The sequence below is a fragment of the Suricata suricatta genome, chromosome 10, assembly GCF_006229205.1.
Source record: "Suricata suricatta isolate VVHF042 chromosome 10, meerkat_22Aug2017_6uvM2_HiC, whole genome shotgun sequence".
NCBI lineage: Eukaryota > Metazoa > Chordata > Mammalia > Carnivora > Herpestidae > Suricata > Suricata suricatta.
Genome location: NC_043709.1, coordinates 8,463,660 through 8,476,633, shown reverse-complemented (window position 1 = coordinate 8,476,633; position 12,974 = coordinate 8,463,660). Strand labels below are relative to the sequence as shown.

Below are 12,974 nucleotides of genomic sequence, written 5' to 3'. Positions count from 1 at the left end.
CAAAATGCCTCCGAGAAGTTTAAGGTCTCCTGGTCAATAGATGTGACCAGGGCAGGGGGTGCAGGCTACTTAGGACTCCTTGGAGCTCCTTCTGCCCAGCGGAGCCCTGGGTTCCGGGCTTGGCTGCACGGCTTCCGGACACGATAACTCGGGCCGGTTACTTGACCTCCGCCTCGGCCTCTTCACCTGTCGGTCGGAGACAACACCGCGACCCCGTGGCGGAGTGAGGACTCGGGAATTAGTGCGTGCAGCGTGCTCGGCGTGCCCTCGCCGCACGTGTCAGCTCATCACGTGCACTTGAGTCAGTCCTGTGACTGTGTCAGGTAAAATAAGCTGGCACTTTCACAGTTCTGTGCCGTCTTCCCCGGCCCCTGCAGGGCCACCGTCCCACGTCATCCCCACTCCTTCGGGGTAAGGAGTATGTCTGTTCTCCTTTGCATATCGGGGAGTCGGGGAAGCAACTTGCCCGAAGCGTCAGCCGCGCTGAGACCCTCCGTCCCGGCCCTGCCTGCCGTGTCAGTGCTCCTTCTGCTTTTGTCGCCATCTTTTTAGAAAACATTGTAACCAATTTTAGTGTATAGTTCAGTAGTATTAGGAATATTCAGTGTTGGGGTGCCTTCATGGCTCAGTTGGTTGAGCATCCGACTCTTGATCTCAGCTCAGGTCACGATCTCGCAGTTCCTGGGATCAAGCCCCACATCAGGCCTCATGCTGAGAGTGGGGAGCCTGCTTGGGATTCTGTCCCTCTGACCCTTCCCTCCTCATGTGCATCCTCTCTCAAAATAAATAAATAAACTTAAAAAAAAAAAGAATATTTACATTGTTGTGTAACGGATCTCTAGAGCGTTTTCATCTTGCAAAACTGAAACGCCGGGCCCATTAACGAGCAGCATTCTTCCTGGACGGCACCGAGGAGCCAGGCCCCCCTTCTTGCCGGCAGGGGGAGGGGTCCTGTCTCCTAATAGGCAAGCCAAGCCCCAGAACCTGGGTAGACGGTGTGCAGCAGATAAGCAGTTTCAACCGAAACACGTTAGGTTTTAGAAAAGAACATTTATCTCCCTGTTGAAGTTCACGGACATACTCTCCTCCCCCAGGAGGCATCGCCTGGTCCGTGGATGGGGGGAGCCCACGGCCTAGGAAAGGAAGAGCCTCCTCACAGGCCCACCCAGCTTAATAGTTTGGGTCTTAAGTGCAGAAGAGTGTGGGCTTTAGAGGCCATTTCTTAGCTCCATCTCAGAAGGTGAACTGTGACTCTGGACAGTCGGGATCACTGACTGCCTTCTGGAAGGTGACCTTTCGTCCTGTGACTGGAGATCGTAAAAGCCTTCGTGACCGCTCGTATCTGTGGGGTACTTTTGCACTTTGTAAAGTGTTCACGTTCAGTATTTTTGTAGACGGTTTCTCCTCACTATAGCCTCTGATTCGGGCCACGCAGGCATAAGTATCCCCTTTTCGTAGCTGGCGTGGGTACGGGCCTGTAAGTCAGGGCTCCACGGCAAGTCCTCATCCTCAGGGTTGGCGGCTCGAAAACCCAGGCTCTTTGCTGTTGTGCCACATCACTGCCCTGTTCTTACCAGTCATCAGATGGGCCCCAGGTTAAATGGCCCAGGGAGGCTCCTTCTGGCTTTCGCTTAGGTGGAGGACATCCCTTTGTCTTGCTGCCTCACGTGCAAGGTGGTGCCTGCATCCAGTGTGTCTGTTATAAATATATCAGTAAAGGTTCCTTTGTTGTTTAAAAGAAGTTAAAGCCAGGGGCAAACGGGTGGCTCAGTCAGTTAAGCATCCAACTCCTGATCCGGGCTCAGGTCTTGATCTTATGGTTCGTGGGATTGAGACCCACATTGGGCTCTGCGCTGACATCACGGAGCCTGCTTGGGATTCTCTCTCCCTCTCCTGCTCTCTCTCTCAAAAAACAAATAAATAAAAGTAAACCACCAGTCACCTGGTGTGGGGAACACATAGGTGTAAAGTTCTACTCTGTCCTGGTTGAATTACTCAGCCTTGGCTGAGTTTGATCTGCTCCGTCTCTCCGTGGCCACTGGGGGGAGGGGGAGTCGTGTTCTTTCCCGACCCGCCTGTAGTACAGTTGAACTCCTCTCCTTGGCCCCCTGCTCCATGCAAGTGGGAATGTATTTCACTTGGCCAAGAAGTCTCCCCTTAAGCCCCGAAGCCCAAAGCTTCTGTTGACTGCAAAAGGTAGAGAAAAGTGCCACCAAAGTTGTGAACTCTAGTTAGGGAGAAATATTTTTGGACTTGACAGTGACCCTTAGTTAACTCAGTTGCTGGGATTAGTAGAGTCAGGCATCTTTCTCTCTTTCTTGGGATGGGGGGAGGGGATGGGCAGGGGCCCAGAGGGTGAAGCCAGCAGTCCCTAGCTGCAGCAGTATTAGAAACAAGGTTACTTACACTGGTAAATGCTCCCAGGGGTCCTGTTTCTGTCTCCTCCCATTCTGGGGTTGTTGGGACCCCGAATGGTGCACAGCTGGTTTTCCCGGTGTAACTCCTGGCGTGCTGGATGCGGGAGGTGGGCAGGGAGCAGAGGTAAGAGCAGCGCTCAGATCTGCACTGCTTTGCCATCCATCTGCGTCGGGCCCATGGTTCCTGCTGCAGGGGCTCATCTGGGGACGCAGGGAGCTTCAGTCAGGATGTCTTCGTTGTCGCCGGGGAGCAAGTATGTGCTCCCCTTGCCTGAGCCTCCCTCTGTACAGAGGCTGCCTCTTTGCTATTGAGCCCATGAGCTCATTTTTAGTTCATTCTCCAAGTGCATTTGGGCAGGTGGGTGTTTTTGTTTTTTCCAATTAACAGCCAAGTCTCCAGCGTCCTTGGGGTTTACACTCAGTGTCACAGTGCCAGCCTCCCGAGCTCCTTGTACCACCCCCGCCCCCGACCCCCCGCACACTTTCCCCAAGAAGCAAAGCATTTGTCAAGTGGGAGTGTCCTCAGAGTTATTTTTCCCTTTGGACCTTTCTCATGTGTGGGCTTGAGGTCATGTCTCCATGGGCAGTAGTTTGGTCCAGGATATATATTTTTTTACCTTTAAATTTTTTTTGCAGGAAGTAGAATAGGAAAGCTTGCTGTGTGCAAGGGTAAACGCGACAGGGTAGGGAAAGCACCATACTGGGAGCTGGAAGCCTGAGTCCTGCAGGTGGCTGTGCCACACCCCGTCTCTGGGACCTCTGGCGAGTCAACTCCTGGTGTGGGAAGTGGCACTATGGGCCTAGATGAGCATCTCCTAACCTAATCTGTCTGGTTAGCCCTCCTCAGGTCTCGCCTTACAGGAAGTGGTAGCCAAAGGATCAAAACACGATCTACGTTACGCTGGTGGGAAGGGACAGGGAGAGGGTTGAATTGCACCGTGTGGGGTACTTTGTGCGAATACAACGAAGGACTGGCTGGCGCTGAGCTGAGGCTTTCTGTTTCTGTAATCTCAGTAGGTGGGTGGAGAGATGTTTTTCCGCAGTGAGCGCCCTGCATTCTGCCCCCTTGTGTGCAGACGTGTCCCAGGGCTTGACCTCAGAGCATGCAGTGCTAGAGGCGGGAGGGTTTGGGTTGCCGGAATTCCCGGAATACCCTGGACTTATTGCCCACTGGCCTGATGGAGGGGGACAGGGAGGAGAGCTGGCTCTCGAGGTCCCAGGTGGTGATGACTGTGTTCTGTCTTCGTCCTCAGGTGAGACATGGCAGGCTCTGGTGAGCGCAAAGGCAAGAAGGATGACAATGGCATAGGCACGGCCATCGATTTTGTGCTCTCCAATGCCCGGCTGGTGCTGGGGGTGGGCGGGGCAGCCATGCTGGGCATCGCCACACTGGCCGTGAAGCGGGTAAGTGGCATGCCCAGGGCCAGGAGGCGGGAGAGGCCGAGAGGCTGCCTTGGATGAGCCTCTGATACACTGCTGATGGGGGCACAGCCTGGCAGTCTGGCAGTGTCCGTAGGAGAACTCAGCAGATCTGCTTCTAGGACTCCGCCCTGAAAAAACCGTTGAGGGGGAATAAATAGGTCTGTCCCAGGGAACAAACAATGACAACCGAAATATCCTGCCTTAACTACCCGATTTAAAATAGCAACACTCGGCATCACAGACACACTTCCTATTTCCCTTTCCTCCCGTATTTTTCTTACCATTTATCTCTGACCGCATACTTCACATTTAACTTGTGGACACATATCGCCCGGACTCCCCACCGTGCCGCGGACCTGTGCGGGCAGGGATCGGGTCTCTTCCGTCTGCTGCTCTCCTCTGCGTACCTAGAGCAGTGCCTGGCACATAGTAGGCACTGGGATAGTATCGGTTAAATAAACGAATCCATGTTCAGCATTATGGTACGTTCCCGAGGTACGAAGCCAAGTCATCGGAAGAGGTACCATAATGTTAACCGCTGCCTCATTTTCAGTGACCGTGCGGAAATGACAGAAATGAAACATGAAAAAAAATCCATTTCAAAAGCATACGTAGCGTAGGATCGTAATTATATAAATAACATAGTTCCCGGAAAGCACTAGACCAAAATACCCACAGTCGTGTCTGTGTCGTGTCCTTCCGGCAGCTCTGTTTCTCGTTTGCATCATGTAGTATTTTCCTGAGGTTTTTCTGCACGGAGCACAGTAGTCCCTAATTTAGGACGAAGCAAAGTTACTGAGGGAAGGGTGCTGAGAAGAAGGGAAACGGAGGCAGGGAGCTTCCTACGGCGCGGCCTCTGCTGTTTCAGATGTACGATAGGGCCATCAGCGCCCCCGCCAGCCCCACCCGCCTGAGCCACTCGGGGAAGAGGAGCTGGGAGGAGCCGAACTGGATGGGTTCGCCCCGATTGCTGAATAAAGATGTGAAGACGGGCCTGAGCCGCTCCCTGCAGACCCTTCCCACGGACTCCTCGGCCTTTGACGCAGGTGAGGACAAGGCTCTTGCCCCCACCCCCCCGCCCCCTTCCCCCCAGACCCCTCTCTGAGTAGTGCTCAGCACCGCTCCCGCTCTCCACAGACGCTGCTCACGCGCGCACTGCGCCAGGCACTGTGCTGGCACCGTTGGCCCCAGTGCTCCTTTCCAGGCCTGAGGCAGCTGCGGACGAAAGCGAGCACGGGAAGAGCTCATGTGCCTCTCTCTCTTGCCTTGGCAGATACATTCTGCCCACCCCGGCCCAAGCCGTTGGCCAGGAAGGGCCAGGTAGACTTGAAGAAGTCACGACTGCGCATGTCCCTGCAGGAGAAACTCCTTACTTACCACCGGGACCGGGCGGCCATCCCTGCCGGCGAGCAGGCGCGGGCCAAGCAAGCGGCCGTGGACATCTGCGCCGAGCTCCGGAGCTTCCTGCGGGCCAAGTTGCCTGACATGCCACTTCGGGACATGTACCTGAGTGGCAGCCTCTACGATGACCTGCAGGTAAGCAGGTGGTGCTCGCGAAGGAGGGTCAGGTCGGGTGCTGACCAGGGTGCTCCTCGAGGGACGTGTGGGCGGCTCAGTCAGTGGAGCGTCCGACTTCGGCTCAGGTCACACTCTCACAGTTTGTGAAATCAAGCCCCGCGTCAGACTCTGTGCCGGCAGCGTGGAGCCTGCTTTGGATCCTCTGTCACACCCCACCCCCGCTTGTGTGCGTGTGGGTGCTCTTCTTCTCCAAAAAAAAAGTAAAACATTTAAAAAGGCTGTCTTTCAAGAGTGCTATTGGTACAGAAGATCGGTGTCGTAGGCATTCCAGAAAGACCACGGTCTCGGGTCTTGCTGCTTCTGAATTCTGCCCGCTGCAGTAGCCCCTGCCGTGTCTTCCTTACACCCTTTCTTGTTTTGTTTTTTCTTCTTACTCTGACAGACCGGGGTTCAAATCCTCGCTCTGAACGAATTTGGAGTCTCCCTTACTGTGGGGGAATACAGGACCCGTGTTTGGGGAAGCTTGTCTCTTGAGCAGATTAAATTCCTCGAAACCTTTTTAATTCTGCTCCAACAGGTGGTGACAGCTGATCACATCCAGCTCATCGTGCCCCTGGTGCTGGAGCAGAACCTGTGGTCGTGCATCCCCGGCGAGGACACCATCATGAACGTCCCCGGCTTCTACCTGGTTCGCCGTGAGAACCCAGAGTATTTTCCCCGGGGAAGCAGTTACTGGGACCGCTGTGTAGTTGGGGGCTATCTTTCCCCCAAGACGGTGGCAGACACATTCGAGAAGGTAGTGGCTGGCTCCATCAACTGGCCAGCCATAGGGTCCCTCTTGGACTACGTGATCCGGCCCGCGCCACCCCCAGGGGCCCTGACATTGGAAGTGCAGTATGAGCGCGACAAGCATCTTGTCATTGACTTCCTGCCGTCAGTGACCCTCGGCGACACCGTCTTGGTAGCCAGACCACACCGGCTGGCTCAGTATGACAACCTGTGGCGGCTGAGCCTGCGGCCCGCAGAGACAGCACGCCTGCGGGCTTTGGACCAGGCCGACTCGGGCTGCCGATCTCTGTGCCTCAAGATCCTCAAGGCCATATGCAAGTCCACTCCGGCTCTGGGCCACCTCACTGCCAGCCAGCTCACCAACGTCATCCTCCACTTGGCCCAGGAGGAGGCTGACTGGTCTCCAGACATGTTGGCCGACCGCTTCTTGCAGGCCTTGAGGGGACTTATCAGCTACTTAGAGGCCGGAGTCCTGCCCAGTGTTCTGAACCCCAAGGTAAACTTGTTTGCAGAGCTCACTCCCGAAGAAATAGACGAATTGGGATACACTCTCTATTGCTCACTGTCCGAGCCGGAGGTGCTGCTGCGCACGTAGGGCAGGTGAAGGCCAAAGTGGACGTCAGGGCGCCAGACCCTGGCTTCTCCGTTAGAAACACGTGGCTGCACAGCGGTGCCTCCCAGGGTCCCTGGGTGCCTCCTGTCTTGCTGGTCATCGCCCGGGTCACCTCATGCTGATTAGAATGCCATCTTTTGGCCACCTCTCTCCTCCCCTTTCCTCCCCTTTCTATTTTTGTTACCAAACACTGTGCTCCTCCTCCTTCCCTGCCCCCTTGCTCCAGGCTGACTTCCCTGGAATGAATTGGGAAGGGGAAGCACCGGCCTGACCTGAGCTGCTGTTTTACAACTCGGCCCAGGTTTTCTGCTCCTGTCTGCTCTTTGGCCCCTCTCTTTCCAGTGTCTTCTCTGTTGTTTCCTCTTGTTCATGCCTTCTGTTTTGTCTCCCCCCCCCCCACCCCCAAGCCTATGTGCCCAGTCAAAGTGTTGCCTTTGTGTTGAATGTCACAGAAGGGTTCTGATCGAACATTTCCAAGCTGAGCTCTGCAGAGAGCACGCTCGGACAGCAAGCCGAGCTCTGCAGAGAGTGCGCTCAGACAGTATTCCGAGTTTCTGGGGCTAAAACTGGTGGGAGAGCTGGCCCTTGGCCCCGGTTCCTGGAGCAGAAGCCCACACCCCCCACATCCTGACCAGCTCAGATTCCTAAGTGCTGAGAAGGTCCCTCCTGGGGCCACTGTTAGTGACCCACGCGGGAGTGAGGCCCAAGATAAACCGGATGCAAAGGTGCCTGGAGATTGTGGTTTTCAGTGGCCATCTGTGAGACCACGGTGGGCGAGCCGGAGGTGGTGAGGAGGGCCCGGGGAGGGCATGTGTGCCTGAAGTCTACGCCTCCCCCTTGGCTGGGTCTGATCAGCACGCTGCGTGAGCGCCTGGAGGCCGAGGGAAGGAATGGGCTGCCGGGGCGCCACCGCCTGCACCAGCGCTGCTGTTCGGTCCCTTCCTCGTCTTCTTGCCAATCAGGACAAGGCCTTCGAGGACACGGCCTCCGTGGTGGAGGTTGAGGGGAGGCTTGGCGACCGTGTTTCTCCCCCAGCAGGCCCTGCCCCTCTGGGATGTCGCCTTAGAGCAGGAACTTGAGAGCGGTGCGAGCTGGGACCCCAGGCACCGCCAAAGGGCCGGCAGAGTCGCGCCGAGCTCTTCCCCGTCCCATCTCAGCCCGCACCCGGGGAGACTGGTGCTATGTAGGGACAGTGCGCGGGGAGAAAACCCGGAGGAGAGGGGGCGCAGCATCCTCCGCCCCCTCATTTCCCGCTGCTAAAACCGCGCTGTGTGTATCGCAACGTGCAAAGTGTGGTGCGGGCGGGGAGGACCGTCTGATACCCATCGTCCGTGGTCTTGTGTAGCGCTTTCCTCCTGTTCGTGGCAAGAAGCCAATAATAATTGTTTCTGATCTGCCATCCAGTATTTTGTTCTCCCATCGAGTTTTATTGTTTTTCCTATTCTTCCTACCTCTCCACCTGGGAGATTCCGGTGAAGCTCCCCGCTGTCTCGTTCCTTCCCAAGGACAGCAGCATGAAATGGCTCTAAACAGCACTGAACCCTCAGCTGCCCTTTGAATTTAGGGTAGATGTTCCTGTCCCCTTTTTGTCATGGATTAGGAGGTCACGAACCAGGGTAGACCTTGGCTGTGTTGGGAAAATTTTCCTGTTTCTCTTGTATATATGCAGAAGTTCCTTAACGTGGCTTGGGTGTTTCATTTGTATGAAGCTCCTGAGAGAGAATGAAAAATAGAAAGCCCAGAACCCCGCGAGTTTCTCCCCCGGGCTGTTCATCAGAATCCAGTGAGAGTTGAAAGGAAATCTCTGTGCCTGAGTGCCGCCCGAGGTGGCTGGCGTGGAGGGGTGGGTGGAGCCTGGCCTTGGTGGTTCTGGTGCACCCATCTGGTATCCGCTAGAGGGAAGGGAGAGGGGAGGTCGCAAAAGCATGGGCTAGTCTTCATTGAGGTAAAGGGGTTGGTTTTCCCAGAGTATCATAGAATCCAGTTTTCTCAAGCTGGCATCTCTGACCAAATTCCATCGAAAGCATTGGACATTGGAGGGGGAGCTGAAAAAAAAAAGATTTTAAAGACTTAAGTTCCAAATGACCAAGGCCAAGTGTAACTGCGATTTGGTTTTATCTCCTATCTTAAAGAGCAACACAAGGGCATCTCTGACTCTTACCTATGTTTCACAAAACCAAAGACCATGACTTTCTTACTTCACAAGCAAGACCCCCCCCGGAAGTCCTCAGAACAAGCAGCAGTGGAAATTCTTGGCCCTGGTCCTAGGGGGTTTGCGGACGGAGACTGGGCAAGCCTCGTGAAACACAGACGCTTGTCCGGTGTTTTGAGATTCTTGGATAGAAGAGGGCAACATTCGGCACCCCCTCCCAGTTTTTTTAGTCTTTGGGGAAGGATGTCGTGCCTTTTCCCTGCCGTCCCGCCTTTCTCCTCAGTAACTCCCTCCCACCTTTGCCGGAAGTAATGGCATCTGCTTCTGCTTCTCTGGAAATTTTTTTTGCACCATTTGCATCAGCAAACCACAGAGTTCGCCTCATGCTTAATATACTTATTGTCTCGAAAACATAATTCCAAAGTATATTTTGGTTTTTTTTCCCCTGTTGCCCCTTCCTAAAAAAGGAGTTCAGGATAACAGTATTTTTAGGACATGCTTTGTTGTGACGTTCCCCCCCTCAAATAAATCATCAGAATTAAGGTTTGGAAAAGTTGTTTTGAGGCCTACAATCTTTTCTCCTGGGTCTCGGCCCCTGGTGGGCTCCCTGTTCACACCCCAGATGAGCCGAGTTTGCTCCCCTGTCCTCCAACTGGAGAACTCACGTGGTTTTGACAAGGAATCAGCTTCATGAGCAAAACTGTAGAGAGGCCCCGGGGAGGTTCTGTAAGGAGGGACACCTGCATTGTGCTGGAGCCCTCCACCATGGCCGGTCTTCCTTGAGACTCTGACCCTGCCTAGAAACCTCTGTATACAGGGTTTCTTAGTACTCTGCTCCTCCTGCTAAAGGTCAAGGCCAAAGAGAATGGTAAGGGACACTTAGCACTAGATCTGTTAGGTTGTGGCCCTTTTAGATACTGCTGGTTTTCAGTGGCCAAAATACCAGATGAGTCCTTTAGAGTTTATTTTTGAGAGAGTGGGGGTGGGGCAGAGAGGGGTACAGAGGATCTGAGTGGTCCCAGAGCTGACAGCAGAGAGCCCCAAGTGGGGCTCAGACTCACAAGCTGTGAGATCATGACCTGAGCTGAAGTCAGACACTTAACCAACTGAGCCCCCCAGGCGCCCCTGCAGATGTGGGTTCTGAGGCTGAGTCCAGCGTGTTTACCTTTTCATTCAGATCACCTTGTAGTCTTTAAATTTTTGGTCCCCGAGACCAAGTTCACAACTTGCCTTCCAGTCACTTGCCTGCCCTTCAGTAGCAGTGGATATGTCCAGCTGGTAGATTTGGAATCTGTCACCGGTCTTTCTGTCCCACCTTGGCTGGGTCCACACAGAAGTAGCTTAGCCCTGAGACCTGGAGAACGGCTGTCTTTTTTTCTCCTTTATGGAGGAAGTAAAGCTGGGGAACATGATGCCCTTCCACAGCATGGAAAGAAAAAATAAAAATCTCCTTTCCAACAGCTTTGTCTCCTGTGTGGTATGAAACAGTTTACTGCAGGAGTGGTGCCGGTTCTCCATTTTCAGCTAGGAGAGCCTCAGAGTGCTTGATCTGGGTCTCCGAGATAGAAGGATGGGACAGGCTGCCCCTGCAGCCCTTCACCTATGACCTCTGCAGTGTCAAAACTGGGGCAGTACTACTTTCTTTCTCAGCCTTCTGCCTGGTCATCTGTCAGGCACTGACAGGTCTGAGACATGCCACATGGGTCTGTAGTCACACCTTGGAAGACTTGTGTAACGGCTCAGGGATACTTAAGCGCCTTTGCATGCAAGACTAGACAACTTCTCTATATCTTGAGATTTGTGATTCTCCAAGGCAATGCAAAAACCATACTTGTCCCAGCATGCAATATGCTTTGCATGTACCAGTTGTCGGTTTCAGCAACCCAATAAACACTAGTAGTCCTCCGAGGAAGCAGGAAGATGTAAGGAAAATGGGGAGTGGAGTTGGGAAGTCAGGATCAGAAGACCTGAGTTCTTAGAAGAGTAATAACCATTTATTGAGCACTTATCAGCACTTTTCTCAGTGCTTTCCATATGTGATCTTACTTCATTCTAAGGATAAGGATACCTATCATTAGCCTCATTTTACAGATGAGGAAATTGGCTCAGCAAGGATTAATTGCTTAACCAAGCTGTCTCAGCAACTAAAGAGAAGAGCCACGATCCTTTTGGAGTTACCTCTAAAATCTGTCTTCTATGCACCGCCCCATACTGCCTCCACTGACAGCTTTGGGCCACACACTTCATCCCATGAGTTCTGTTTGCTGTTGTAAAGAAGTCGTTGGGCTAGACTGAATCAAAGCAATGAATGGACAAAGACAGCGGTCGGGCCCTACATTGTTTGACATCACATCCCTGCTAGATAATTCCATGGCCCACTGAAATGGAGGCAGAAACCTAACGGGGCTTGACTGGGGAAGGGGACTGGAAGATGGCAAAGAGCTTCCTTGGCACTCTTCACAGCTCCCTGATAGAGTGCAAATTGCAGTCCCTGACCTGGACCGCCGCTACCAAACACTCCAACCTCCCGCGCGGGGCAAGTGGGTGTGGGTATTAAAGCTTCTCTTCTCTCATTAGTGACATTAGGGGAACTTGCTGAGAAGTGGTTACGTTACACAGGGCAGTTGCAGAATTGGGCGTTAACAGACAGTGACAGATACCAGCATAATAAAATCTCTAGGGCAACTGCATCTGCATAAACCAAAAGAAGTTCCCTTACGATGGATGGAATACTTTTAATAGAACTGCAAACATGTTATCAGGCTGGGTATGTAAAAATACCCTAAACTGGGCTAGAGATTATGCACCTTCCCTCCTGGAGTTGAGAGTTCACGGTAAGGATGCAGAGTTGGCCCTCTATGGTAGGTGTGCATGGAGCATTTGAGGTCCCGACTGAGGTCCTCAGTCTCCCCTTTCACCTACTTAAGGCCTTGCATTCAATGGAAATGCACACGAAGGGAAAACGCACACGGAATTTCATATCGAGCCTGAAATTGGCCGCTAATTCAGAGTTTCACTCAGGGCGTCAGGAAGGGACCTCACGGGTTCCGGCCTGTGGCCACCATTTGGAACGCTCTAGGTCCGGGAAAAAGCCGGCACAATCATTGGCTGCTACTTGTGCGGAGAACTGCGGAAGCCACTGCTGAGGACAGACTCCAGCGGCGGGAACCTCACCCTCCGCTCCGCCCCTTCCCGCTCGGACTTGGGCTCCCTCAATTGAGAAGCCCGCCCATCTCGGGCTCAGAGCCAATAGAAAATTGAGATATATATGACTCACCACGTCTAACCAATCAGCTCGACGCTCGCTCCCCGCCAGCCTCTCGCGCGACAACCAGGCGGCCTCGGACCTCACAATAAAAACCTTCCTTGGGCAGAAAGACTTCTCTCCCCGCCCCCTAAGCTAACACCGGAAGCGAGGTGTGTCTGAAGAATCCCTCCGCGCTCTTAGGCGGCAGAGGGGAGAGTGACTATTTGATCTGAGTTGTGTAAAATAGTGCGCCTTTTTCCTTTCTTGAGACCTTGGAAATAACGCGTGTTCTCTTAGCTACACCCTGGACATAAAAGTCGTGGGTTGGATACAGTACGGGCGTCGGATAAGCGAGAATGAGTGGGTGGGAGGTGCGGGTCACGTGACCTCGGCGGAAGGATGTGCTCTGTGATGCGTCATCATAAAGGCAAAGTCTATAAAGGACCGACGGCCGAGGTATCGCGGCCATTTCTCTCCTTGTCGCTTTTAGATGTAGTTCGTGTTCGTGTGCGCGCGTTCTCCTTCCTCTCCTCCCGCAGGGTCCGCGGCCGCCATGGCGTATTAGAGGCAGCAGTGCCTGCGGCAGCATTGGCCTTTGCAGCGGCGGCAGCAGCACCAGGCTCTGCAGCGGCACCCTCCAGCGGCTTAAGCCATGGCGTAAGTACCAGGGCCGGGCCGCTCCTGCCGTGCTCCCCCGGGTCGGCGAGGGCATTCGGCTCGCTTGGGTGCGGCCGGGCGGCGTCGCGGAGGGGGAAGCGGTTTTACGAGCGCCCGAGACGCGTAACCCCTGTTTAGGTGTCCTCGAGACGCCGACGC

The 12,974-nt window shown here is 54.0% G+C and overlaps 2 protein-coding genes and 1 long non-coding RNA gene across 6 annotated transcripts in view; 2 read left to right on the top strand and 1 right to left on the bottom strand.

Moving 5' to 3' along the window:
* Positions 1-9,464, top strand: part of MIEF1 (mitochondrial elongation factor 1) — a 14,025-nt gene extending 4,561 nt beyond the window's left edge. For 3 of the 4 annotated variants that reach the window (XM_029953186.1, XM_029953185.1, XM_029953184.1), the window contains exons 2-5: positions 3,671-3,821; positions 4,708-4,885; positions 5,113-5,375; positions 5,935-9,464. In XM_029953186.1, the coding sequence (XP_029809046.1) occupies positions 3,678-3,821; positions 4,708-4,885; positions 5,113-5,375; positions 5,935-6,741 (1,392 nt within the window). In that variant the 5' untranslated portion in view covers positions 3,671-3,677 and the 3' untranslated portion in view covers positions 6,742-9,464. The remainder of the gene's footprint in view (positions 1-3,670; positions 3,822-4,707; positions 4,886-5,112; positions 5,376-5,934) is intronic. The other variant, XM_029953187.1, reaches the window with a different exon arrangement.
* LOC115303419 lies at positions 1,031-2,440 on the bottom strand. Its single transcript, XR_003914042.1, has 2 exons — positions 2,407-2,440; positions 1,031-1,696 (listed from the first exon to the last, which is right to left on the bottom strand). It is a non-coding gene; the product is annotated as an uncharacterized LOC115303419 (long non-coding RNA).
* Positions 9,465-12,609: 3,145 nt separating the features above from the next.
* ATF4 (activating transcription factor 4) overlaps positions 12,610-12,974 on the top strand; it is a 2,045-nt gene continuing 1,680 nt past the window's right edge. Inside the window, exon 1 of the mRNA XM_029953183.1 lies at positions 12,610-12,815. The gene's annotated coding sequence lies outside the window, so the exon portion shown is untranslated. The remainder of the gene's footprint in view (positions 12,816-12,974) is intronic.